Source organism: Alnus glutinosa, chromosome 12 (genome assembly GCF_958979055.1).
Source record: "Alnus glutinosa chromosome 12, dhAlnGlut1.1, whole genome shotgun sequence".
Taxonomy (NCBI): Eukaryota; Viridiplantae; Streptophyta; class Magnoliopsida; order Fagales; family Betulaceae; genus Alnus; species Alnus glutinosa.
This window is the reverse complement of record NC_084897.1, coordinates 25,884,784-25,911,440: the sequence shown is the minus strand read 5'-3', so window position 1 is coordinate 25,911,440 and position 26,657 is coordinate 25,884,784. Positions and strand designations below refer to the sequence as shown.

At 35.4% G+C, this 26,657-nt stretch overlaps 5 protein-coding genes across 10 annotated transcripts; 2 read left to right on the top strand and 3 right to left on the bottom strand.

Moving 5' to 3' along the window:
* Positions 1–1,012: 1,012 nt before the first annotated feature.
* Positions 1,013–9,302, bottom strand: LOC133852714 (receptor homology region, transmembrane domain- and RING domain-containing protein 1). Its single transcript, XM_062289470.1, has 11 exons — positions 9,149–9,302; positions 8,584–8,814; positions 7,799–8,194; positions 7,037–7,136; positions 6,697–6,811; positions 6,251–6,318; positions 3,339–3,536; positions 3,124–3,203; positions 2,317–2,387; positions 2,162–2,215; positions 1,013–1,329 (listed from the first exon to the last, which is right to left on the bottom strand). Exons 1-11 carry the CDS (start codon positions 9,264–9,266, stop codon positions 1,240–1,242), a joined length of 1,521 nt encoding a protein of 506 aa, XP_062145454.1. The 5' UTR covers positions 9,267–9,302; the 3' UTR covers positions 1,013–1,239.
* A 1,089-nt stretch (positions 9,303–10,391) lies between these two features.
* Positions 10,392–15,678, top strand: LOC133883074 (uncharacterized). Of its 3 annotated transcripts, XM_062322271.1 has the most exons (11): positions 10,392–10,529; positions 10,692–10,847; positions 11,279–11,423; positions 11,792–11,882; positions 12,851–13,048; positions 13,180–13,418; positions 13,510–13,641; positions 13,897–13,964; positions 14,064–14,125; positions 14,967–15,105; positions 15,276–15,678. In XM_062322271.1, the coding sequence occupies exons 2-10, from the start codon at positions 10,735–10,737 to the stop codon at positions 15,098–15,100; spliced, it is 1,182 nt and encodes a 393-aa protein (XP_062178255.1). In that variant the 5' UTR covers positions 10,392–10,529; positions 10,692–10,734; the 3' UTR covers positions 15,101–15,105; positions 15,276–15,678. The 3 variants fall into 3 exon arrangements, with proteins under 3 accessions (XP_062178255.1, XP_062178253.1, XP_062178254.1); XM_062322269.1 differs by having other exon boundaries at positions 14,967–15,678; XM_062322270.1 differs by having other exon boundaries at positions 10,478–10,529; positions 10,669–10,847; positions 14,967–15,678.
* Positions 15,679–16,392: 714 nt separating this feature from the next.
* Positions 16,393–21,055, top strand: LOC133852178 (oligopeptide transporter 7-like). The gene is made up of 6 exons (XM_062288872.1): positions 16,393–16,547; positions 16,657–17,224; positions 17,555–18,124; positions 18,656–18,911; positions 19,144–19,326; positions 19,791–21,055. The coding sequence occupies exons 1-6, from the start codon at positions 16,520–16,522 to the stop codon at positions 20,403–20,405; spliced, it is 2,220 nt and encodes a 739-aa protein (XP_062144856.1). The 5' UTR covers positions 16,393–16,519; the 3' UTR covers positions 20,406–21,055.
* A 114-nt stretch (positions 21,056–21,169) lies between these two features.
* LOC133852179 (uncharacterized) lies at positions 21,170–26,657 on the bottom strand. Of its 4 annotated transcripts, none has more exons than XM_062288876.1 (5): positions 26,536–26,657; positions 23,169–23,236; positions 22,892–23,009; positions 22,630–22,782; positions 21,170–21,548 (listed from the first exon to the last, which is right to left on the bottom strand). In XM_062288876.1, the coding sequence occupies exons 2-5, from the start codon at positions 23,174–23,176 to the stop codon at positions 21,396–21,398; spliced, it is 432 nt and encodes a 143-aa protein (XP_062144860.1). In that variant the 5' UTR covers positions 23,177–23,236; positions 26,536–26,657; the 3' UTR covers positions 21,170–21,395. The 4 variants fall into 4 exon arrangements, with proteins under 4 accessions (XP_062144860.1, XP_062144858.1, XP_062144857.1 ...); XM_062288874.1 differs by lacking the exon at positions 26,536–26,657 and adding an exon at positions 24,030–24,111; XM_062288873.1 differs by lacking the exon at positions 26,536–26,657 and adding an exon at positions 24,034–24,106 and having other exon boundaries at positions 23,169–23,239.
* On the bottom strand, positions 25,217–25,744 carry LOC133852713 (uncharacterized). Its single transcript, XM_062289468.1, has one exon. It carries the CDS (start codon positions 25,742–25,744, stop codon positions 25,217–25,219), a length of 528 nt encoding a protein of 175 aa, XP_062145452.1.

Sequence of the window (26,657 nt, the reverse complement as noted above, 5' to 3'; positions counted from 1 at the left end):
TTACTATTCATTTTTTTTTTTTGTTTTTTTTGTTTTTTTATTTTATTTTTTTTTCACTTTTTCATATTTTCTAATAACAATCAACATCAAAACATTATCACTTTTTATATCACATCAATAATTTTTTATTACCATTCAAATAAAAAAATTAACTACGATACAAAATTTTTTCACTTTTCTATATTTACTTTATATCACATTATCACTTTTTACTAATTTTAAAATTAACAATCTATTACTCTTTCTGTACAAGCATTTGACAAACATACTCGTGAGTCATTCCTTTCACCCTAATGGTGGGAAGAAAAATCTGGCAGAATAATAATAATAATAACAAATGAGAAATAAAATCTATCTTGTTTAATTGAATTCTACCACATCATTTTATTTATAAAGGTTAGAAACACGCTTTTATTAGAATTTGCTTTTATTAGAATTTGTTGATATGATGCTACCAATCAACCATTATTAAAAAATAATTAAATAAATAATTAAAATTCCAGAGTTGAAGGACAATGTAATTTATAACATTACTCTTATTTATTCTCTCTTCAATAGAGGGTGAAACAATATTATGATTTTTCTGAAAAATATTTTCCGGCATTTGGTTCTTACGATAAAATCACTAACGACGAAAAATCATTGGTTATGAAATTCCGCCATTGGTCGGCAAGATTCTGACGGCAATTGCGAGATTCCGACCACTTTCATCGGAATATGGGTTAGGTGGCAGGAATTTGGCACAGTATAGTTGGATTCTGACACCGACCGAATTCCAACAGCAGTTGTCGAATTTCGGTGATGTCGCAGGAATTCAACCAGTGCCCCCGGATTCTGACAATCGGATACCAAAATTTGGAGATCTTCGACGGTAGATTCGGACTACCAACAAACTCCAAATGCTCGGCGGTGATAAATTCCCACAAATGTGCGTGTAAGAATGAAGAGTTTAAATCCAAAAAACAATTTACGGTTTTAAATTGTTTTACAAAAATTAAATAGGCTTTTACGATTAAACTAAAAATGATTTCCGTTGACCATTATTTTCGGCTACACCAAACACTAAAAAATACAGAAAATATTTTTCGTAAAATATTTTACACCCAAACAAACGGAGCCTAGTATTTTGCTCACGATTGTAAATACATTTACGAGCGGAAAATAACCATAAATTTATATATCCTCCCACTTTTTTGCTTGTACATGAAATTGCAAATTGTGGTAATTGTTCTATATCCATTAGAGCTCAGCTTCTGGCTTTTGCACAAGAAACCCGTTCTCCACCCAGGCGAGATAACCTCCTCCCATGTCGCTCACATGCTTGAAGCCCTGCCATTTCATTTAATACAAGTTAGTTTTTTATTTTTTTTTAAAAAAATTATTTTAATTATCCTTTTTAATACTAAACAAATAACGAGTAAATACAGATATAAAGAAACATATAAAAATAAATAAATAAATAGTCTATCTATATAGAAATAGACGAGGAGATTTTATGAAAAATGTAACCGACTGCATTTTTTTTCGTTATGACCCGAAAGGTGCATAATCGCGCACATTACTGTTGATTAAATTAATAAACGTATTTAAAAACAATAGCATTTCGCGATTCATTACTAAAAATCTACTTTGATTATTCTCAACCAACCAATAATGTGGAACAATTAACATTGTTAAAACTAAACCTGATTTCTCTTTATTTGTTTAGTATTAAAAAAGATAAAAATAATTAAAAAAACTAACTTGAATTAAATAAAGAGACTTCTAACTTGTTTAGTTCTTGATTTTGAGTATCTTCAGTTGTTTAGTATTAAAAATAGAAAACAATGTAAAAAACAAAAACGCCATCAAATAAAGAATTTGGGACGAAATAATTTGGTCATAGACTCAAAATTAAAGTAAACAAGTGGAATCTAACCAACTTGTTAAAGTGCTAAAATATTAATTAAATAATTAAATTTATTCTAATTTACATTCAATTTTAGCTAAATATTTTATGTATTGAACATCACTTGTCGAAAGAAAATTTGAACTCACATGTGAAAAGAGTATTAGGATATTAATTAAATAATTGAATTTATCAATTTTAACCCGCTTCAACTTTTGAAATAACTAATAATATTACTGAAATGAAAGATTAATTTAATTTTAATGAACTTACAGCGCTAAGAAGATCAGCAGTTGCAGACAGGGATCGGACCCCACTTTGACAACCCTATACAGATGACATCCAACAGAGAAATAATCAGCATTATTATATAGTCCAAAATATTTTGCCTAAAATTAAGAAATTATGTAAGAAATGGGACAAATTACCACAATAAGATGATCCTCTTTGTTGCAAGCAGACGAAACCTCCCCCACGAATTTAGGATTTTTCACTCTACCTAAAGGCCAAAATCAAAAGATATTCATTATTTTTTCACTCCACACTGCATCTTTCCCTGCAAGTTATTTATAAATTGACCTTATAGTTCATAATTGGTGAGATGATTAAGCTTGCAATTTAAAGTCCGTTTGACCCAAATTTTAAATAAAATCTCGAAAAGTGTCGTTTGAGAGTGTTTTTAAAAAACTAAAAGTTTAAAAATATGAAAAAATTAGAAAGTACATTTTAGAAAACCCACGATTTTAAACACTAAAATGCAATTTTAAGTTTTTAACCAAACCGTGAATTTTTCAAATGCTTACTTGCATTTTTAAATCATACGTTTTGAAATTACTATTTTAAAAATCGTTCGTTTTGAATCATCAAATCCAAACGGACCTTTAATTTTTTTTTCATAAATAAGTAATCGATATGTCATTAAAAGCGTAAGATGCCGGAGTAAATATATAAGAGAATTCACTTAGGTAGAAGGAGAAAAAAATAATAATAATAACTAATCACCAAAGTAAAAATAAATACTCTGAAGATAAAGATAAGGGTGTTGAAAAATAAATACAGAGTGTCCAATGGACCTTAATTAATGACTGACTAATCATTGTATACTCTGTTTCACCAATTATCAACTCCAACACCAGTTTGAAAAAGGATTGTGTCAAAAGTACCCAATCATTTTTCAAACAACAAGGCAAACCCACATATAAAGTAGGCTTATTATTGTTAGAGATTTAAATTACCTTCTGGTGTATTGAACATGTAAGGAATGTTGAGGATCTTGTCTGAACCCACATGCCCTTTCTTGAACTCTTCCACAGTCCTGTTTACAAATAATAAAGTTCCACAATTATTTCAGAAGGCACAAAACATAAAGCTAAAACCTTTTTTTTTCTTCTTTTGAAACCCCATACATGAAATGGATCAAACATGAAACAAAGAGTACCCTTTTGCATACCTAACATCTAGATACTTGTGGCCAGACTTGATCAGATCCTTAGCTTCATGAACATCAACGGTGACAACTTCTGCTCCCGGGCTACAATATGTAAGAAGAAGTAGAAGAAGAAGAAGAAGAAGAAGAAAGAAACAACGAGGGAACATTGCAGAGGAAAGACCCATATCAAATTTTGCAGAGAAAATGAAACAAACCTTTCTAAAGAGCCCATGAAGAGTTATGATATTTATATGAAGTATAAAGCTCTTGACTTTTTAGATCTGCTGGCTGTTGTTCCCTTGGTTTGCCTGAAAAGAAAACCAGCTGAGGATAGAAAATGTGGGCTGAGAGTTCTGCAGCTGTTTCTAAAACACGGTTCGTTTTCTGTGGAAGGGTGATCTAGCATTTCTCATCTATATAATGAGTAGTGGTTTCTGTCATCTGGGCCCAATGACATCATGCCACGTAACTGTGCGAAAAAGCAAGGCTTTTGATTCGAGAAGTGAAAAAAGCAGTTGGGACTGACTCGGAGTTCACCAAAGATAGGGTCCTATCAAATAAAATTTGGAGTTTTGCTGGGAAAAAAATAAAGTATTCTATAAGATTAATGCTACACATCATCCTCTTGTCCTTCTTTTGTCACCCCAAAATTGATGTGGCTCTTAAAATCATCATTGGATTAAAATCCAAAAGTGATATATCAAAAATGAATAATGCTACACATCATCCTCTTGTCCTCCTTTTGTCACCCCAAAATTGATGTGGCTCTTAAAATCACCATTGGATCAAAATCTAATGGTGATCTATCATAAATCCAATGGTAATTTTAAGAGCCACATCAATTTTGGAGTGACAAAAGGAGGACAAGGGGATGATGTGTAGTATTACTCATAAAAAATTCAATGGTGATTTTAAGAGCCACATCAATTTTGGGGTGACAAAAGGAGAACAAGGGGATGATGTGTAGCATTACTCATTTTATAAATTTGGGTGACAATATTTACGTGTTATTTATTATGTTAGGTACTAATATAGATCAATAATTTATATAATACTTATTATATTTACAAACAGAAACTGGCAGCATAACACTTACAACATTAGTCATTAAAATATAAAATGACACGTAAGAGCATTCATTTTCAAAACAACATGGATTTATAATATGAATTTGTAATGAAATTATAATAATAGACGTGATATCCCAAACATTTTTTTAAAATTTAAAAACATTTGCATTAGTGCAAATGTATACTCATGCATATGCATTCGCAAATGAGTTATGCATTTGTGTTTCTGTTTTGCTTAAGAGTATCTCCGGCCGAGTAGATTTTCATATATTATATTATAGCAACTTGGACTAATATAATAAGGACAAATTTTTTTTACAACCCACGTATAAAAATGACATGTGTCCTTTATTCTCACATATAAATTTCATACAAATCGGTTTGTAGAAATTTTTTGTCCATATAATAAAATTTAAAGAAATGGAGAGAGGAATGTGAAAAAAAAAAATAATAAAATTGATTGAAAAATAATATTTAAAGAAAGTAAATGGTGAAATAGATAATCTGTATTGAAAAATAAGTAGCTAAAATAAAAGAGAGATTTTTTTTTAAAATTTATTTAAACAGCTAAAATAACTCTTTTGTTGCAGATGCTTTTAAGTAATTAGGTAAGCATTTCTGGCATGCAAAACATCTAATTTTCTAATGGCGTATTGGCAATAATGGTTGAGCAATACTAGAACAGTATGGGCAGCAACTTATTGCGGTGAACTATAATGATTAATGCGTAGTGACTCATCAATCATTTCCTCATTTCCTTTTAAATTAAAATTACATAGCAATCATCACATTGGATTATCAAATTTTTTTTAATCCGGAGAAAGAAATGAATAAAAAAAGATTGGAAAAGAGAAAGAAAAGAATTAAAAACTTATCCATTATAAATAAAATACAAAATATATTTGATTTAAAGAACCCGGATGTAAATATTTTTTATAAGTTTAGTTAGCCATTTTACATAAAAATGTTACGAAGAAGTGCCACTGCCACCATTGGTAGACATGTGAAAATTTAGTTAGCAAGAATAACCATCATAAAGGTAGATAAATACTTTTAATTTTGAGACCTGATACACGTCCATCCATTGTACATTTCTTTTGCAAATCAATAATTTAATAGTTGATTTGCAAAAAAAAATAAAATTGTAAATAGATAAACACCAGATGAAAAAAAAAAAAAAAAAAAATCTCTATAATTTTTGAGAACTCTCTTTGTATTCTGTTGGCCACTTAGACGAAACTAAGGAAACCCTGGGGATCACGACTTTTGGTTAATAATCCTAGGAGCAAATAAGAGAAAATTTCAATACCTAAATTGACCATTATCAGCCATTATAGTTGGAATTTTGGTATCGCCCATTGATATACAGCAATACTGGTATCAATTATCCTAAAATCTGATTTGGCTAACATGAGGATCGATATTTAGTTTTATGTTCTTACATAGATATATATCACTAACACTTATATATACATCAGTCATTCACCCACTATCACTCTTGGACATCGTCACAGATTCCTCTCAAGGTTTCTTGAGAGACCGAGGAGCACTAAAAGAAACTTTGGATGGAGTTCATTTGACGTCCTTGCCAGACTGAGAGCACCCTGAAAAACAAAAGGACCTAAAAAGGAGAAAAGATTCAAAAAAAGAAAGAAAGAAAGAAGGCTTAGTAACAATAGAATAAAAGTTCAATGCAAAGACTAGCTTGTGATTCATGGTAGAGAAAATATCTCCAGAAATCAATTTGGGTCTCAACTTCTGAGTGCAATAGAAGGCCAGCAAATAGCCAAAATCTTGCACCTTCATCATTTGGAGTAGAAGCAACCAAAAATTCAATGTCAGGTGAAGAGATAAACTACATACCTCATGTCAAAAGCTAGACTAATCGTCCTTTCCTCTTGTTGAATATATATCCAAATTCCTCTCTTCACCTGCAAGAAAACGCACCAAAGTTCACTAAACATGAGCGGTATCCCAAATTATTTTACCTTTATAATAATTCAGAGTGCTACTACTATACCTGCAAACATGATTGCAGCGAAATTTGGCTAAATTTTATTTTATTTTATTTATTTATTTTTCCCTTTAAACTAACATCATCAAGTAGCATTAACCAAAACATCTCAAGTAGTCACCATCACATATTTTCATAAATATAAAATCTGGTTTATATATATGTTGATAATCATAAATACATTCCAAGTCAGAGTCATACACTAATACAAATACGCAGCAAATAGTCGTTAAGCCAATGAAATTTTTTCAATCATTTCATGCCAAGTTGTGCAAGTCATCTAACAGTTAAGAACTATGCTCGATCCAAGTTCCAGGATGGCATTCAGCATGTGAATTGCCAAAGTAATCTCTGGAGAAGAAGAATGAGACGAGAGAGCATAACCAACACCTTGTATAGAGTAACCAGGCCTTTAATTTAGAACCCCATCATTAATGACAAAATGATGGCAGACACAGATTGTCATCGCCATAAATTTTATGAGTCTATGAAGAGTTAAATTAGCAACATACTTTGATCCAAATAGATAGAAGATATGCACCACAAACGACAAGTGACCTACCACTTGAAATATTCAACAAAGTGAATAAAAATTGCTCCATTAAAAACTAAAAATAAGCATGGACTTAACTTACCTCAGAATATGCAATTTTTTGGTTCCCAAATCATGCTTGCACACTGGGCAGAATGTCCCTGACTTAGTCAACCACAAACTCACACAGCTTGAATGGAATTCTGCAAGAAGAGTTCAAGTTAATTAACTCACATCTAGAAAATCTGGATGTCTAGAAATTTGATGTTACATAAAATGTCCTTACTAATTTCAATGGAACAAATACCATAATGCTAACCATCTCCACTTCCTAGAACCGTAACAACAAGAGAATGCGACACCATATGATAGACAATTTCATAAACATAAAAAGATCGCCAATGAGCTTTAGCTCAAATGGTACTTTCTCCCTTTGTAGCAAGGTGGAGGGTGAGGTCGTGGATTCAAGTCCCACTGGGTGCGTGTTTAACTTACCATCTGAATATTTGTTAATTCAGCATGGACACAGTGACGGTGGTTCATTCTTATTTTCATTGGAAAGCTTCTTCTAGTTCTTCTTTCATGGACCAGATTGGTGGTCTTATATTTGAAAAGACAAACGAGAGCTTTAGCTTACAACATACAAGCTCAATAGATAAAGGTATACACCACTTATGGTATGCATTTATATCTACATTTTGGATGGTACCAGTCCCAAGAGCATCATGACATGCCAAGGGAGCCTATGATATGTGAGAGACAGAATTATGCAAAAATATCTACAACTACCACCTTGTGGTGCAAGACCGGCACTACAACTTTACTGTAATTGCCTATAATATTAGCCATGTGACCAAAGTACTACCATGTTGGCAGGGGAGAACTTTTAGAATTTCCCCATCTTTGTAATCCTCCAGGCAAATGGCACAAGTTTCTTCAGTATGACAATCCCCGGAACGAGCAGAGCTGAACGTGAAGCAAGGTAGAGCTTTCACCGTCTCAATATCAACACTTTGAGAGCGATAATATGTTCCTTGTGAATACGACAAGTGTCTGGGGGTATAGAAGACTAACACAACAATAGCGCATATAACAATAAAAGAGATAAAAGATATTGTCAACACCGTCCATGATGATTCAAAATGAGATGGGAAGATGCAGCATTCGCCCTTTTCCTCTCGAGCATACTCCTTCAAAATTTCACCCGTTGCCTTTGAAACAAAAACCGCATGTACTGTTACGTTTTCAGGATTTATCATCACTGCAAACAAGGGACATCCACTTATTATAATGGCACAAAACACTACAATTTCTCCATTTATTTCAGTGGAATTTGTTTCATGAAATATATATCGTAAGAGATTACATTACTTATATCTTAAACCTCCATTTATTTTGCAGAATACATCATCCTGACATTTACCGATTATTTATATCAGAGTATTCCCTAATTAGAAAGAAGGACTTTCTGGGTTTAGCTCTCAATAAAATGTTTTTCACAAAACAATCATAGACTGAAACCCATATACTTATTCATTTCAAAAACCAAATAATCCTTCAATAACAAGAAGTAACATACCGTATAAATGGTGATCCAAGAAATTACAAAGGAAGCAATAAACAGAGTTTCAAAGGGGCAATGCGACTCACTGTAAACCAATTTTCCCTTGTCCCGGTCATCGTACACGATCGCGGCACCAAAGCCAGCGTTCTGCGCGTTTCGGACCTTATCCTCGAAGGTACACCCACCCCTAATTATCAAAGCAAACCTCTTTTGCTTAGCTTCATTGGATTGAACACCAATTTGTAGTTGAGAGCAAGCGTCCAGAGGGTCTGCTATATCCAATACTCCACAAACACCAAAGCTACTGATAGGAACAGCTAAGAAAGAATTAAAAAACAAAACAAAACAAAGAAAACTTAATTCTGGATATTTACCGGAACAAAATAATAAAATTCATCAATCCGAATTTAAACAGAGTAATTTTAGAAATATAATTTTGCATAGCTCTCTCGGGAATTCTTAGCTGGCTCAAATTGAAGCAAATAATGGAATTCTTTTTTTTTTTTTTCTTTTCTTTTTGTTTTTGTTTTGAACTCAACAACCAAATTTAGCAAGAGTCGTTGATTTATTTTAATATTTTTCTCTAGGTTTCTTGCGTTTTCTCGGCAACCAAGCAACGCGAGAACGAGAGAAAGAAAAATGAAGAGTTACCAAATTTTGCGGCAAGGTCGGGGAAGGAAGCGTGCAAGGGATTGAAAAAAACAGCCGCAGAGGCCAGCGGGATCATGTTCGAAACGAACACTAAAAATCTGAACAAGGCTTTTCTCATCTCTCCCTCTCTCTCTCTCTCTCTCGGAAAAAGGATTTTTTCTCTATTTCAAACGAAATGGAGAGGAGTCGGTTCACGGTGAGGATGTCTCAAAACAAATCCCAAGGTTTAAAAATTGCCACGTGTCAAACAACCACCGTTTAATGAAACATCAAAATGGACGAAAATACCCATCCCTCTCTCTGTCCACCATATCTTCCCCCCCTCCCCCCCCACCCCAATAACTGGAGTCTGGAGCCACAAGCATTCTCAACTCCTCTGCCATGTGTACCAAAACCTGAATCAAGAAGAGTAGAGAATGGCAGAATGGCTTATAGGTACGATGATTTTTTTTTTCGGTTTTATTTTTAAAATTGATTTTTTAGATTTTAATTTTTAATAAAATAACAAAAATATTATTTTAAATAAAAATACTGACATGTCACAAACGGTGTATAATAAACTTGAACAGCAAATTCATGGAATGATCTATTGCAAATAATAAAAAACTCAAGCATCTAATTTTTAAAATTAAAAAGTGAGAGAATGAATTTAAATCATGCTTTTACTTAAAGATTTATCATACATTTACCCTTTAATTTATAATGTTTATATTGAAGTCAATGGAAGGTGCTCCACTCCCTTCTCCCTCTCTATTTTGTCAAAATGGCTAAGGATTATTTTAGAGTAATATCTTATTAAACTTGTATGTATTTTTCATGAGTAATGTTATTTAATAAATTGTTACACTACTATAGTATAATTTGATGATGTGTCATTAAAAAAAAATCATTATATCAATGTGTAAAAAATTAATAATAATAAAGGGTAATTTTTACTGTCACATCATTCCAATTATATAATACTCGTATATTAATTTATTAAATAATATTACTTGTCTCTAAAAATACTTTTTTTAAATTATATTATTTAACAGACTAATATACAATTGTTATATAACACGATAATTTAATAGTAAAAATTAATTCTTTTCAATTAGTACTTATAAATAAATAAATAAATTAAAAATTAATTTTTATTGATACGTTAAGGCTTAAGCAGCAGCGGTATAAGTAAGATCAACTGGTTTAATTCCTTCCAGCATCGTATTATCGTATAAGTAATTTAATTTAATTTAATTTTTTTTCTTTAAATTTCGTTTGTTAAATATTTAATATTAAAAAAATGATAATTATTGTGTCCTTCCAATTTATTTTTGCCTCGACGAAACCTAGCCCAAGACATGGCTTAGGCTTCTGCGGAAACCTGGCGGTCCGATTTCCGGTATCAACCTGCTCTCTCCGATTCTAATTAACATGTTTGAGCGGTTATCACATGCAATGTTCTTGTGTTTAGCTTGTGCTGTAACTTGTTCTCTGTGCCAAGCTTTAAATTATCGTCCAATTAATTAATTTTTTCTTAGCTTTGATGTTCTTCTTTTGATAGGTTAAGTACCAACTCGTACAGTACTGTAATCCTCCTAGTTTAAATGGAAGAAAGTTCAGAATTGCCGTTGCCGGACGCATTTCTTGATTTTCTCAAGGCCAATGGGCTGGACCCTTCGATTTACACTGCAAGCGATTCGACCCCTCGTTATATAAGGTACTCCAAGGGATTTATATAACCAAATTTAGTAATTTCTATTGATGGGTCTCAGGGGGCTTAGTAGAATTTGAATTTTACCCATAAACAATACAGAATTGACACACTGCCAATGGAATAATTATGTTTACTTTTGCTTTAATAATTTGTAGGGCTAAATTTTCTTTCAAACTAGGTCGGAGGAAATTCCTCCAACTCGGTTTATTATCCAAACCAGTCTAAACTATCCCCTAATTTTTATTAATGGTTACTAGGGAGCTTAGTAGAATATGATTTTTTTTATCCAAAAAGAAAAATCAGTTTTGATGCACTACCAATAGAACTTACTATGGTTACTTTTGCTTGTACTGTGATTTCTGAATTTACTCTTACACTGATTTAATGAGTTTTCTTTTTATTTTTTTTATTTTTTTTTTATTTGGGTTGGAAAGGTTAAAACCTGGTTGTGAGGCTTATATTCAAGAGGTTGAAGCTGAGATGAAATGCAAGCTTGAGAAAGTGGGTTGGTTACCTGGGTTCTATTCTCTTCCACCCGATATTCGGATTGCTAGCTCAAAGGAATACCAAGAAGGAAAGGTGAGAGGGAAAATTATTAAGGAGCATTTATGTTATAAATGCAATGTCAAAGAGACCTTGAAATTGATTTTCACTGGCCTCTTTTTTTGCAGTAGATATATTCATTTTACACTCATGAAGGGAACATGATTTGGCAGACCCTATGCAACTGTCTGGTTATAAAAATTGAAACTCCCTGCTCATATCATTAGTTGTCCTTTTAATCTCTAAGTTTGTAGGTTGAAACTAAGAATCTGAATATCAACTTTCATGTTTGGCAGACTTTTACTTCCTGGGGTTATTGATTATCGAGCTTACGTTTAATATTTTTTTGTCAGTTTTTAGTCCTTTAATAGCAGTCTGTTTTGTTCGCTTGGCTTGGCTTTCAGATATATGGAATTGATGCGGCCTCTGGAGCTGCTGTTATAGCCCTAGGTATTTCAGCAGGAGATCATGTCCTTGATCTCTGTGCTGCCCCTGGTATGTATCGGTTCCACATATATATTATCATGCATCTTTGTTGATTCAATCTATTGCTAACTTCAATATAAAATAAAACATATTTCTGTTTACGGAAACATGGAGATTTCTTATTTATTTATGCAGCTTCGGTTGTGCTATGACTGATTATTAGTGGTAGGTTTGAAGATGATCAAACATCATTTTTGGGAGATTTGTGTTTGGGACTGTCCTGTTGAAGTATGAGGATATTCTGTGTCTTTGACTTAGTACCATGAAAGGGGGTAGGGACAAAGCAGTTTTGGGTTCATGAGTGTGGAATCACTCACGTGTAAGAGCTCTAAAGGTTTATGGCATTTAGGAAGCACCCAAAAAGTATTTATTGTTTAAAATTTATGTAGGATCAATTCCTATAATCTCTACTCTATCGTGAGATAATTAATTTTCGGGGATACTTCACTTACACCCTCCATTGTATAAGTGGTTTTGCACTCATAACCTTGAAGTTTAAAAATTTGCAATGTTGGTATTTCACGTTTCAATCCCTTTTAATTTTACCCATTCCCCCCCCCTCCCCCCCTCCCCCCTTCTTTATATTTTAAAGTGAAAGTTAACAAATTGTTAACATATATATGCCTCGAACTCACCCAAGGCTTGGCCGTGGGTTTGGACTGACCAATGGCCAGCCGTGGGTCTGGTGACCCATAGCAATGCTGTTGGGAATTTTCGCTTTAATTTTTTTTTAATAAAAAAATGGGGCCATTTTGGGCATTTTAACATAAAAGGGGTGAAATTAAAACTGAAACGTGAGATACCGACATTGCAAATTTTTAAACTTCGAGGTTATGATTGCAAAACCACTTATACTTCGGGGGGTGTAAGTGAAGTTTTTCCTTAATTTTCTATGATATGGTCTGTGAAGAGTATCTGGTTCTGGTTTTCTATATATGATAAAATGCTTTCTAATATCATTTCTCATGTATCTGCAGGTGCTAAACTTTGTATGATATCAGAGCTTCTTGGTGACTCGGGTTCTGTAACTGGCATAGATGTTGCAAGACATCGTATCGCGGCTTGTAGAACAATGCTACAGAAATATGCACTGGGTGATCGATGCCGACTCTTTGTTGCTGATGGAACAATATTTTCCCTCCTTCCTGTGGAGTTCCATTACAATTCAAAATCATGTAATCAACTTAGAAAGTGGTTCTGATACATTTACTCTTAGCTTCAAATGTCTTCCTTCTAAACCTTTGACATTCTAATTGTAATCATCTACCTGCTTTGATGTGGTATCATTCTGTCTAGTATTAAACAGGTGAACCTGCACTGGAATTAAAGGGGGACGCATTCAGGGAGTGGACGTCTAGGAGACCATATAAAGAAAGGAAAAAAGCAACTAAAGCAATGAAAACTGTTGCTTCACCATTAGTTCCAGGGACTCAACATCCAGAACTTATATTTTATGGGCGGCATTCTGGAGTGGTTGGTCTCTATAGGAGTGAATTATATAATACTGTTTGTGACAGCGAGATTTCAAGCCAAGGCTATGACAAGGTAAATTCCTCACTTAAGTAATTTGGATTTTGCCGAGTTTTGAATCTTGATTCCTTGTAAATGCTAATGGTTGATTTAATGTTGATTTCAGGTACTTGTGGATGCGGAGTGCACTCATGATGGATCAATTAGACATATCCAAAAATATGAACATTGGGGTTGGACAACTCTTCAGCGTCGTGTATTGGATGCAGAGAGAATTAATAGCTTGACTGTTCTTCAGGTTTCTGATTCATTATGCATTATGTGTATGCTGAAAATCTTACATATGTTTATGAATATCATGTGGAAGATACAATAGGAAATTGCTAAAGTAATGAATCAATGACGGAATATTGATCCTTTGCCATTTAATTTTTTTAATTATGCATCTTTGTGGAACATGTGCTTCAAAGCTCTGTTTTAGTCATAGTTTACATATATATATATATATATGACCTTTCTTTTTGTATAAAATATGTTTGTCTTTCAATTGCAGTTGAAACTCTTAAGCAATGGTTTTAGGTTACTAAAAGTTGGGGGATTACTTGTCTACAGCACTTGCAGGTACTTTCCATGAGCAGTTTCTGTGGCTCTTAAAAACTCACACGGTTACAATTTATATCATGTTCTTGTCTTCTGACTTCTACCTTTTCTGTTAATTAGTTTGACTGTTGCTCAGAATGAAGATGTGGTAGAGATGTTTCTCAAGGAAAATGCTTCTGCTGGTAGGGTACTCTGAAGTTCATTCAATATATTCTGTTTTGAATTTAATTACTGATATATGAAATGTTTGGAGATTCTTGCCTGCAATTTAATGTTTGGAGATTCTTGCCTGCAATTTATATGGGTAATATACTTATCAAAAAAATTTATATGGGTAATATGACTTATCAAAAACAAAAAAAAAAATTATATGGGTAATATGACAAATTGTGGAGCTTGTCCAAAACGCTTAAATGCTATTTTGTCTGTAGTCAAGTAGTTCTATCCTGTTATGGTGGTCTTGATTCATGCAGAGACCAAGCTTTTAGTTGCTGGTAGAATTCTAAAAGTAAATAAAACCCTATTAAATTACTCTTTGGTGTTCTCAGTAATAAAGTTCCATGTCCTCGAACCCACATTTTCTTTTGGGGTCAGAATTAGGAGTAGGAGGTAACCTAAATACTCTGAAAAAAGTTCGTAGTTTCTAGCAGTGCAAAAGACACTTAAAATGGTCCTCCAATCATTACAATATTAACTTGGAAGTCATTTTTTTACTTGCATTCAGTGGGTCCTTTCGCTTCAGGGTATGCCATTTTTTCGGGGAAAATTCATGGTGTAGATGGTAATTATTCCATTTTAAATTTGAACAACAATATTTTCTTCTGAAAGTTGGGTGGAAGTTGTTATGTCCGATTTTGTCCAAGTGAAGAGCAGTTTTATGTCTGTAGTTCTTACTTTGTGTAGCCAGTGTATCTATTGAATTTTCAATTGCAACAAGCTGAACCTCATTTAGCATCTTTCTTGATAGTATCTTTTTTTCCTAATGTTGTACTGACACTATATATATGCATATAAAACTTGAAGAGTTGCAGGAGATAGAGGCTGCCAAAAATTGGCCTTGCAAGAGTGGGCGGATACCAAAGACCTTGCGCTTTGACCCTTTGACATCACAAACCAGTGGACTTTTTGTAGCAAAGTTCAAGAAATTAGATACTTAATTGAGGTCGGTTCTAGCGCCGCCTGTGTGTTTGCTGCAGGAATTTCTTCTGGTTGAATTGTTCACCCTTACAGAACAAACTACTTTTTGGCCACAAAGTTCTTGTAAAGCTATTGATTTAGGCCTAGAGTATGAGCTGAATGATTTAGTGACAGAATTACTTTCTGGGTGACTAGGTTATTCTTGGACAATGATGCAGCCTAAGTTTGCAATAATGGTCTGTCATTCAAGCCTTGGGAACCCTGTGGCTGTAATGACATCATTTGTCCAACTCTATTGAGCTTGCATTCCTCAAGATTCTGTGGGCCAGTCCTCCACATGAGATGAAACTGGATTGCGTTCCAACTTTCAAGGAAAAGTACCAGCACTGACGAGGCAAGCCTTTGTTTCTCATTCTGATAGGGTTGAGAGAATTCTTTTTGATTGATTATTCAGAGTCCAGTTAAGTTGATCTGCTGTCATTATCCAGATTCTGTTATATTATTATCCTTTTTCTTAGAATCTCTTTGTTTTTCTTATTAATCCTTTTGACTAATTTACCACAAGAAGATAAAGAAGGGAGAATGATAGACATGATAATACCTAGGTGTTGTATCCGAATGTTCTGGCTAAGTCACAATGATGTGATAACAGCAAGATAGACACCACCTGCATTCCTTTAAAAAAAGTGTTTTCAGGATGAGTATTTTTACAAACTGATGTTGCTGTTTGTGTTATTAAAATGTAAACTGCCACGTGATAATTCAATATTTACAAAATAACGAAGAAGTCAAAGTAACATTTTACCGGGTCAAACTTTGAAATGCGAATTGCAACTTCAATTTTGGCCCCCATTGAATCAAACACTTAATATTATTTTTTTTTAAAAAAAAAAAAATCAGAGAATTCTACTATGAATTCTTTTGTTCATCATTATTAAAAAGAAAAATGGTGATACTACTATTTTTATTATAATTTTCATATAAAATTCACGTTAAATTATCTTATCATCAATGGCAAGAAAAGTTAAATAAAACAAATTTAATTATTTAATGATTACGTAAAAGAGATCTATAATGAAAGATGTAGCGGTTGAAAAATCTTTGGCTAAACCTAAAAGGACAAATGAAGGATGTATCTGCCTGCAAAATGGGTACGTATACATTAGAATGCCTATGTGGCAGTTGCAAAAGCCTGAAGTTGAGGGTTCCATGCTACTGGCCATTGCAAACTGTCAGAATCTACCTCTGTCATCCCTGACATCAAGTGCAAAAATCAGGTCCTACTTCACATCCCACGGTGCTAAACTCATCCTAATTACTCATTTTAGCGGCCAGGATTGAACACTGCATCTCCAAACATGTAGCGGACTAGCACCGCAGCAGTCAACGTTTTGAATTATTTAGCTGTTGGATTTCGGACACAGCGGAAAGCGAGGAAGATGAGTCAAGAAATCAAAGCCCCTCTCAGTAAGAATTTCATTTTCCTTTTAACTTTCTTGCACTTTCTCTATCTCTTCAACTTTCTGACTCTCCAAACGCTAAGCTAAGCTCTAGCTCTTCTTTCACTCATGCACAGTCCCGAAGAATCAAACCTTCGAATCTCAACCCCCCGACGTCGAGAACTCTCCGATCGAGCAAGTCGCTCTCACGGTTCCGGTCACCGACGACCCCTCGCTCCCGACCTTCACGTTCCGAACGTGGATTCTCGGAACGCTAGCATGCGTCCTCCTCTCCTTCCTCAACCAGTTCTTCTGGTACCGTCGAGAGCCGCTCTCGATCACGTCGATATCGGCTCAGATCGCGGTGGTCCCGCTCGGCCACCTCATGGCCTCGACGATCACGCGCCGAGTGTTCTACAGGGGGCGCGCGTGGGAGTTCACGCTCAATCCCGGCCCGTTCAACGTGAAAGAGCACGTGCTAATCACGATCTTCGCGAACTCCGGTGCTGGCAACGTGTACGCCATCCACGTCGTTAGCGTCGTCAAGATTTTCTACAAAAAAACCATGACGTTTGTGGTGGCGTTGCTCGTAGTTTTTACGACGCAGGTGTTGGGCTTCGGGTGGGCCGGGCTGTTCCGGCGGTACTTGGTGGAGCCCGCTGCCATGTGGTGGCCCCAGAATCTCGTGCAAGTCTCGCTCTTCAGGTTTTTTTTTCTGATCGTTCGATCAAGTTTCGTAATGTCTTTTGGACGATTGTAATTAGATAAGTTTCGATTAGTTATAGTTTGTTGTTGAAGTAATTGATGTCCGTTGAATTACCCCTAATCCCAAAACCTTAACTTATAAACCTACAAGAATGGAGGAATTTAATTATTTAATTGAATTGAAAGATTAACTGTCGAGATAAGATTCGAAAATCTTTGCTCTTATACCATTTTAAATACCACTATCTTAAAAGTTTAAGCTTATAAAAATTGATAAATTTAATCTATATTTTAACGATCATCTTGTATGAATGTACCCTGAATTCACAGGGCACTACACGAGAAAGAGAAGAGGCCCAAGGGTGGGTTGACACGGAATCAGTTCTTCCTCATTGCCTTCATCTGCAGCTTTGCTTACTATGTCTTTCCGGGTTACCTATTCCCGATGTTAACGTCTCTTTCCTGGATTTGCTGGATATTCCCTTCTTCTGTCCTTGCCCAACAGCTGGGTTCAGGACTCCACGGGCTTGGAATTGGTGCTTTTGGATTTGATTGGTCCAGTATATCCTCTTACCTTGGAAGTCCGCTCGCCAGTCCATGGTTTGCTACTGCCAACATTGCTGCTGGTTTTCTGCTTGTCATGTATGTCATTACCCCTATAGCTTATTGGCTTAATGTCTACAAGGCCAAGACTTTTCCAATATTCTCAGATGGGCTGTTCACGTCTACTGGCCAAAGCTACAATATCTCAGCTATAATAGATGAAAACTTTCACCTTGACATGGATGCATATGAGCGCAAAGGCCCTCTCTATCTCAGCACCTTCTTTGCTATATACTATGGTGTCAATTTTGCCTGCCTTGCCGCCACTATTGTTCATGTGTTCCTCTTCCATGGAAGGTAAAACACACTTTTCTGGTTAACTGTTTTTTTTTTTAAATTTGCAATGCGTTGTCCCTGATTGTTGTTAGATGGGCATTGCTACTTGCTCATCAATTTTAGTGGGCATGCTTTAGGATGTCTCTGCAACATCTGTAGGAAATTAAGACTTAGATGAACTCAAAAGGTTCTTTTTCTTTTTCTTTTTCTTTTTCAAAACAACAAATTAGTGTAGGTGATATATACTGTTATGCTGGAGCATATGATTATATTCATGTGTGTGTCTATACATGTATGTGCAATATGGCCTTTCTTAAAGTGTTCTGTTGTTTCATAATTATCGTCAAGAGGAACCTGCGTGCGTATGTCATGTTAATCACTTCAAGTATGAACTCCAGTCCTCACAAAAACTAAATTTGAAGTTTTCTTCTTTAACTCAAACTACCTCTAATTTCACATCTAGATTGTGCAATCAAAGAGAAAGGCAGGGGCAGAATAGCTTATACATTGTATTTTATTTAGCAAATTCCACTTACTTTTTCAAGGGTGCAGGGAAATGTGGCAGCTAAGCAAGTCTGCCCTCCAAGAGAAGTCGATGGATGTGCACACAAAGCTCATGAGAAAATATAAGCAAGTTCCTCAGTGGTGGTTCATGTGCATCCTTTTGGTTAACATTGTGGCAACCATATTTACCTGCCAGTACTTCAACGATCAACTCCAATTGCCATGGTGGGGCATCTTGCTAGCATGCTGTGTTGCCTTATTTTTCACTCTTCCTGTTGGAGTCATCGCTGCCACAACAAACCAGGTATGTCTCTGCACTATTTCAGAAATGCGGCATCTACTCTGGAGTGCTTTTATCTTTCTATCCACTCGAAGTCTGTCCGAAGTTCATGGAAAGTTAGAATTGACCCTTATGTAATCATTCTATATGTAAATGAATTAACAAGTGTAGTTGTAATGCTTGTGCATGAATTCTACTGCACGTAGTTATTATTCTTCTAACTTCTAACAAGAGTACATCTTTCGCTCGTGAGCAGATGCCATCCTTGAATGTGATCACTGAGTATATTATAGGGTATCTCTATCCAGGATATCCGGTTGCCAACATATGCTTTAAAGTGTATGGCTACATAAGTATGAAACAGGCGATCACGTTTCTAGAAGACTTTAAGCTAGGTCATTACATGAAAATTCCTCCGAGAGCAATGTTCATGGCACAGGTAAGTATCCTGTGCATTCCTATGGAGAAGAGTGTTTTATCAACGAGTTAATGCTTTTCTTCACATTTATTTATCACCGGCTGAGGTGGCATGTTTTAAGTGCTTTTCATGTCAACTATTTAAAGAAAACAAAAGAAAAGCCACTAAAAACACGTCACGTTAGCCGGTGTGAAATAAGTGTGATAAATTGGTGTGAAGAGTAACATTGCTCTTTGAGTATTGCTATTTAATAGACTGTTATACGGCTGTCATATAATTGGGGTTGCATGATAGTAAAAATCAGCATTTGGATTATGAAAGGCTTGTAAAAATGAAAAATTAATGGCTGATTTTCACTACCACGTCATCACAGTCGTATAACTGTCAATCAAATAGCATTTCTCTTACTCTTTATCAACGTCTATTCAATAAAACAATAATCGTGTTTCTAATCTCCTAATTACTATAGCAATGATTATTTTCAGGTTGTCGGTACTGTAGTATCAGCATTGGTACATTTAGGAACGGCATGGTGGCTTATGGACAGCATTCCAGACATATGTGACAGGGCATTGCTTCCAGCAGGCAGCCCGTGGACTTGCCCTGGCGATCATGTATTCTATGATGCTTCCGTCATCTGGGGTCTGATTGGGCCTCGGAGAATTTTTGGAGATCTTGGTCACTACTCTGCCATCAACTGGTTTTTCTTGGCTGGGGCTGTAGCTCCTCTTGTCGTTTGGCTCGCTCACAAGGCCTTCCCAGAAAAGCATTGGATTAGACTTATCAGTATGCCTGTGCTCTTAGGGGCAACAGTCAACATGCCTCCTGCCACTGCTGTCAATTACAGCAGCTGGATTCTTATTGGGTTTGCCTCGGGCTTTATTGTTTATAGGTACTATCGTGGTTGGTGGAGTCGCCACAACTATGTGCTATCTGGGTCACTTGATGCTGGATTAGCCTTCATGGGAGTATTGTTATACTTGTGTTTGGGGATGCAACACGTTAGACTGAACTGGTGGGGGGCTGATTCAGATGGATGTTCGTTGGCTTCTTGTCCAACAGCCAAAGGGGTCATAGTCAAAGGCTGCCCAGTTCTCTGATTGAATTTGTGTCTATATCAATTGCATCTTCACTAAGCCCGAAGCTCTCACTGCGTGCCTATTGAAGAACGAGTAAGCGATTCATGGATAGTGGCTTGGTTATGGGAACCCATTGGAGTCGTAGTAAAACCAAGTCTTTATAGGGTAATTGTTGGTGCTTATGGACCGAGCCGGGCGAAACTAAATGGAGGTTTGAATTGACTAATGTTGAAGAATCTGCGAATGAGTTGTTGTTCGAGAAGAAATGCCACTCATGGAGAAAACGAAAATAAATTATAATTGTGTTTATGATTCTTGAGTAATATTAGGGATCATATTTTTATATCATTTTTATTTTTTCAAATAGATGTGGCTTTTAAAATCATTATTGAATTTGAAAGGAATTGCTATTGAATTTTGAATCAATGGTAATTTTAAGTCACATAAACTTTGGAAAGATAAAAAGAGGATAAAAAAATAGTCTCTAACGTTACTCGTGATTCTTTGATCGTCAGTGTGTATATTCTTTTAGGAATTTTTTATGTATATTCTAAGCAATGTTGAATGGCAAATAAACTGTGATTGACATGAAGCAGAGCTTTCTGCTTTAGACCATGATTATGCTATACAATTTAAAGTCATGGTCATGTTTGTGACTAGTTGTCCCTCAATTCCCAATTGTGTTCGATTCAAATTTCATTTCTTGTTTTTAATTGGTTAGTTATACATGCAATCAGTGAACCTTAAACCCATGACCTCACCCTCCACCGTACAAAGGGAGAAAGTACCATTTGAGTAGAGCTGGTTATTCAAATTCAAATACCATTTCTGATGTCAAACAGGTTTAGGTCTGCCAGGCAATCAAACTTCCAGATTTGTAGAATGGTGCGAATTAGACAATTAACCTCTGGCATTTCCTTTTGAATAATTTATAAACTTCGTACACTGCACAGTTTCTAATTGATTACTAATTGCTACCAACTGAATATCCTAAATTCTTCACCCAACTTATCATGAAGCAGTTTGCACAACCTGCTCATCAATTCCTTCTTCAGGTTTCCCTCCTTCAGATTCAGGTTCGGTTGGACGCGGGGGCAACACCATTTTTACCAACTCTATTAGCTCTTCCACATCTCCAAAACGATCGCCACATTGCTCTATAATCTGTCAAACATGAGGGGGAAGATAACTATAGCACGTGCGTACAAAATATTAGTTATCTTTCCATATAACAATGATATACCAACAAAATATGCGGTTATTATATTAGGAGTAACGCTACTCTTCAGCGTAGCCGGTGTGAAATGGGTGTGAAGAGTAGTGCTACTCTTAGCCATTAATTCACAATTCATTCAACAAGAATAGAATGATTATCTTGGGAGAACAACCTTACGATAATCTCATCAAAATACAAACAATTACATTCTCCCGCAGCATAGGGTAGCACAACTATATGATATGAGTTTCCTGGGATGGTAAATCTTTGTTTTCAAGAGATCTCATACATGATCAAATGTCAGTCCAACAAGTCCTGACCAACACTCAAGAAGCTGAAACCAGTCACACAGCCCAGTACTTGAATCAACAATATCCAAAAGATAAATCCTTGGGCACAGAAGAAGCCTAAGAAAGTAAATTGTATAACCATATAACCATATGTACATGCTTTGGGTTCATCATAATAAATTTTCTTCTAGGTACCAAAAAAGGTTTGTAATAAATTAGATAGAAAAACTCAAAAATGTTTGTAATAAGAGTCGTCAAAAAAATCTAAAAAAGAAAACTTGTAAAGAGCAACTAGCAGCTGCCTCCACCAACAGATGTTCAAGGACTGATACCACTAAGCAAGATATATTTTTTACCATGTTCACGTTAATACTTCTATTTAGTTTCTGGTTTCAAAAGTATACCAAGACAGCTCTTCTTCAGAACGTTAGAGATCAAAAGCCATCTACAACTAAAACATTGTCTTAAACAGTGTTCAATGCAACATTTGTGCACTCCTAGAGACTGAATCTCCCTACACATCTCACACTTATAGACGCTCTCAGCCTATTTAACATATGGTTCCCGCTCCCTGGATTCAGGATGCACAACTCGCTATATATATGGCTCGAGTATATAAACACAAAACATAAAGCATATGCCGAGATACATAATTTCTCTGGCTACAAACAATATAAATAAAAGAGAGGAAAAGAAAAAGAAAAAAGGACACTGACAAAGATATTTTTCTAGAATTTACCGGATAAATCCAAACTGCAGAAGTCGGCCTAATGTTGATGATATTTAGAACCTCAGCCTTCGCAAGGTCATACTTTTTACACCTTTCTGAGAATTCATTGATATTCTCGCTAGTTTGCTTACAAGCAGCAGTTTGAACCAAATAATCATATACCTATAGCACCAAGAAAGGCAATAATCTTCACATAAGTTACATATCATTTTATCCAACAAAAAAGAAAACAAATAAACTTGGGTGGTGATAGAGAAGAGAAAAATCCAACCTTGTACTCAGAAGGTGCTACGTTAGCAAGAACTCGAGTAGAATCCTTCGCAGCCCCTCTAGACCGTAGAAAGTCAAGAACTTCAAAATTGGTAAGTGGACCAGCATTCTCCCTTAAACTGTAAAAACATTTAGAAATCTTTATATCCATAGAAACCCAAATAAGAAAAACTAAAGGCATGAGAATTTATAATCTATAAGGGCTCAAACTCATTTGTGAAATAGAAGCCCAACTACCAAAAGCAAAACCAGGACCTAGTAAAAGGGAAAGGACATACATCTTCATCACCAGGAAATCAGAGACCGAGATTGATAAACAGTAATGTGTGGTCGTGCTTCAGTACACCTACTTCACAACAAGAAAAAGAGTACGTTAAGTTTGAAAATAAAATCAGAGAATAAGAGAGCAGCCAACCGAGAATTCAAACATAAAATCCTGTTTCCCAAGACCGCCCATTCCAGAAGTACAACGAAACAATAAAACCCAAGGATGCCAATCCGAAAAATGCACCATCTTTACATTTAACTCACAGCTCAACAAACGCACATATACATACAGCATCACAAATGATCAAATAATCGGTTTCATTATCTCTTTCAAAATAATGCATATCCAGAAAGCACATAAATCCTTTTAGTTTTCCAACTCATACCAATCTCTAGGAAGCCAGATACTCAAAACAAGGCCAAAAACTCGAAGCAACAAATCAATTTCCATTAAATTACCATTGTCCCACAAAGAAAACAGATACCCAATAACCATGAGTCCATGATAGGCAGATTAACAATAGAATTAAGGAAAAATAAAGCACTTTTATCATAAGCAGTAACACTAAGCATCAAAATCACAGCACGAACTGACTATACAATAACAACCAAAAGTTTGAATCTTAGTCACTCATTGTAAGGAGTTTCAACCCACGAAATAATAATAAAAAACTTCGCTGAACTAAAGCCAATACAATAATTTTGACTCACGCAAGACGACTCTGTTATCCTTCAAACATCAAAACAGTAAACACCCAAAAAAAAAAACAAAATTTAAACTTTCCTTTTTCTTTTCTGTGTGCTTTCTAGGGAACCCATCAGAGAATTAGACGGAAAACAAAGAACAAAGCACAGTGGAAAGTATGTTTTACCTATTAAGATATAACGCTCTCCAACCGCAGCTATATTGTTCGATAAAATCGCAAAGAGATATATATAGGAGAGGGTTATGTGGAGAAGTTGAGGAGGAAGTGGCCGTGACTGAGAGGCGCCGAGATTTTGCCCTTCCTGAGAGAGAGAGAGAGCTTACGATTTTTTGGAGAGACCCAACTCTATATGGGCTTGGGCCTTCTTTTTCGGCTTTTCTTTTCTATTTTTGTTATTTGTATTTTTTATTTCTTGGAGAGGCCCAAAGATTTAGTAGCCCATTTGCTTAATACAAACAGTAACTTTTGCACAAAACTTAAAAGTGAAATAATTTTTTTACATCACATTACCCTACATCAATTTTATATTAGGACATATAAGGTGTGAGACTCATACATGTAAGTTCCAAAGCTGAAAGCTAAGAGATAAAATCTTTTGTCACCTCAAAACACAATACTTGACCACATTGCTTATATTATAAGGTGGTCCCTACCTAGTTTTACGATTTTTTTTTTAAATAATAATAAAAATACAAATTACCGTGCGAGTAAAGATGACCATGAATTGTCTGTTAAGGTGACAATCTATCCTATCCCAAAAACTAAAACCGATGATTTTTCAAAGTTTGCGTAACATGACAATAAATGACATGACTCTACCGTGGCATTTTGACTATTCAAACTGAGAAATCCAAAATAATAGATCTCAATGATTCATCATTTATGAACCACCTTTTTTTAAAAAAACAAAAAAGATATTAAAAAATAGGGCATTTTCCAATCAAACTAGACACGTGCCATTTTATTACAAGTGCGGACGTAATAGAGTAATGGTTTTTGTTAATTTCAAACAGGAGTTGGGATTTGGAAAGTAATTTATCAATTTTACTTACCACACTACTTGTTAAGCCACTATCAATATCTTAAGGAGCTAATGAGCTATTTGCAAATCCGTGAAGCCTTAAAGATTGATTTTCCATTTGTTTCTAGAAAGAAACAACAATATGTTCCAATAATATGTGTTTTCCTTACTATGTTTCTTTCTTTCTTTCTTTTTTGATGAATAAGTGAACAATTTTATTAACAACTAACAGCAAACATTACAAACAACGTTCCACCAAACACACAGAAACAACACCATAAGAGCAAAACATAACTCTGGCTACAGACAAAGACAAACAACACAACTGGTATCAAACCGGTATAGACAAATCAATATTCCAGCTTAGGCAAATATTGACATTCTCTTCATTCTTCTTGAAGTTGCCTTTGCCAGAAATTCTAGTCCTTACTTCCGGAAAAATACTTCTAAGAATCTGCTCCTCTGTTTTTGGTCTTCCATTATGCTTAATCTCATTTCTAGCTCTCCATATATTGTAAACACTGGAGCTCAAAACCAGCCTACAGAGAACACTTTTCAGCTTCTTCGAAATACACTTCCTACTACATTCTTCTACCACATTCTGCCAGTCAAGAAGGGGATTCGAAAAATTACGTCTTTTCATACAAATCTCCCAAATCTGAGAGCTAAAGCTGCAATTGAAAAATAGATGATCTCTGCTTTCAGTACCATGTCTGCAAAAACAGCATTGAGTATCACCTTTGTATCCCCAAGTCGGAAGGCGATCAACCGTTGTGAGCCTATTACGAACAGCCAACCAAAGCAAGAAGGCCTTTTTTGGAATAGCTTGATTGAACCAAATAAGGGACCACCAATCCATTGGTTGCCTTTTCAATCTCAAATGGTTCCAACTATCAGAGCTTACAAAAATCCCCTTTCAAGCAATAGTCCAGATTGGTTTATCTGCAACCCCCAACCGAACCTTTGGAAGTCTACTCTGAATGATAACCAACTCATCAGACCTAGCCGGCTTCCAACACCATTCACCATTTCTAAGCACTGAATCCAACTTGGCCGTATCTATTCTACTTTGAGAATCATATATAGGCCTAAACCCAAATTTATCAAACAAAGGGCGAAGAGGATGCTAATTGTCTAGCCATAAATGGATGCTCTTCCCATCCCCAACTTCAACTTTGAGGAGATCCCGAGCCAAACCATGCAGGTTTTCCTTACTAAGTTTCTTAGTTTTGGGTTGGCCGTTTTGGCTCATGTTTACATTTGAACTCCTAAAAATTTCGGGTTAAGAACCCCCAACCCCCTGTCATTCTGCAAATAGATTATGTCTGTATGTGTTAGTCTAGCAGAGAACACTTAAGACACCATCAAGAGTACTCACTACAAAACCTGTAACCACAAATCCGTGGAAACAGCATTACCCTAATATCTCATTCCTTGAAATTGCTACCTCGGATGTGCTAGCTATCAAACGCTGTAATGTAGAGACTCCAAATTAGTAAAACCCACGGGTGAAGGCTTACTTACAGGAGGAAAATCTTGGCTTGCCAGAAACGCACAACCCACGAAACGCTCCCCAAATTAGCAAGAAACTTAGAGAGATTTCTTACAGGAAGCAAAACCGAGATCTGATCTGAATGGAAGAGAACGTACCTTGGCTTGCCGTCGGTCCACTTGGAGATGGAGAACGTACTCACAGGTGAGAAAAATCTACAACCAACCACTAACAACAATGCGAGAAGAATCTAGATATACAGTAAATTTTACGTTCCTCG

What these genes read in the sequence shown, in the direction of transcription:
- LOC133852714 (XM_062289470.1), bottom strand. Translation starts at nt 9,266, where the DNA reads ATGAGAAAAGCCTTGTTCAGATTTTTAGTGTTCGTTTCGAACATGATC. An exon ending in TGGAACTTGGATCGAGCATA is followed by an intron (nt 6,319 to 6,696) that starts GTTCTTAACTGT and finishes GTTTTCTTGCAG; the next exon opens with GTGAAGAGAGGAATTTGGAT. An exon ending in CACAAGTATCTAGATGTTAG is followed by an intron (nt 3,204 to 3,338) that starts GTATGCAAAAGG and finishes ATTTGTAAACAG; the next exon opens with GACTGTGGAAGAGTTCAAGA.
- LOC133883074 (XM_062322271.1), top strand. Translation starts at nt 10,735, where the DNA reads ATGGAAGAAAGTTCAGAATTGCCGTTGCCGGACGCATTTCTTGATTTT. An exon ending in TCGACCCCTCGTTATATAAG is followed by an intron (nt 10,848 to 11,278) that starts GTACTCCAAGGG and finishes TGGGTTGGAAAG; the next exon opens with GTTAAAACCTGGTTGTGAGG. An exon ending in AGGAATACCAAGAAGGAAAG is followed by an intron (nt 11,424 to 11,791) that starts GTGAGAGGGAAA and finishes CTTGGCTTTCAG; the next exon opens with ATATATGGAATTGATGCGGC.
- LOC133852178 (XM_062288872.1), top strand. Translation starts at nt 16,520, where the DNA reads ATGAGTCAAGAAATCAAAGCCCCTCTCA. An exon ending in AGAAATCAAAGCCCCTCTCA is followed by an intron (nt 16,548 to 16,656) that starts GTAAGAATTTCA and finishes ACTCATGCACAG; the next exon opens with TCCCGAAGAATCAAACCTTC. An exon ending in GTGCAAGTCTCGCTCTTCAG is followed by an intron (nt 17,225 to 17,554) that starts GTTTTTTTTTCT and finishes CTGAATTCACAG; the next exon opens with GGCACTACACGAGAAAGAGA.
- LOC133852179 (XM_062288876.1), bottom strand. An exon ending in TAGCACCTTCTGAGTACAAG is followed by an intron (nt 22,783 to 22,891) that starts GTTGGATTTTTC and finishes TTGGTGCTATAG; the next exon opens with GTATATGATTATTTGGTTCA. An exon ending in CTGCAGTTTGGATTTATCCG is followed by an intron (nt 21,549 to 22,629) that starts GTAAATTCTAGA and finishes CATGTTTGACAG; the next exon opens with ATTATAGAGCAATGTGGCGA.
- LOC133852713 (XM_062289468.1), bottom strand. Translation starts at nt 25,744, where the DNA reads ATGGATTGGTGGTCCCTTATTTGGTTCAATCAAGCTATTCCAAAAAAG.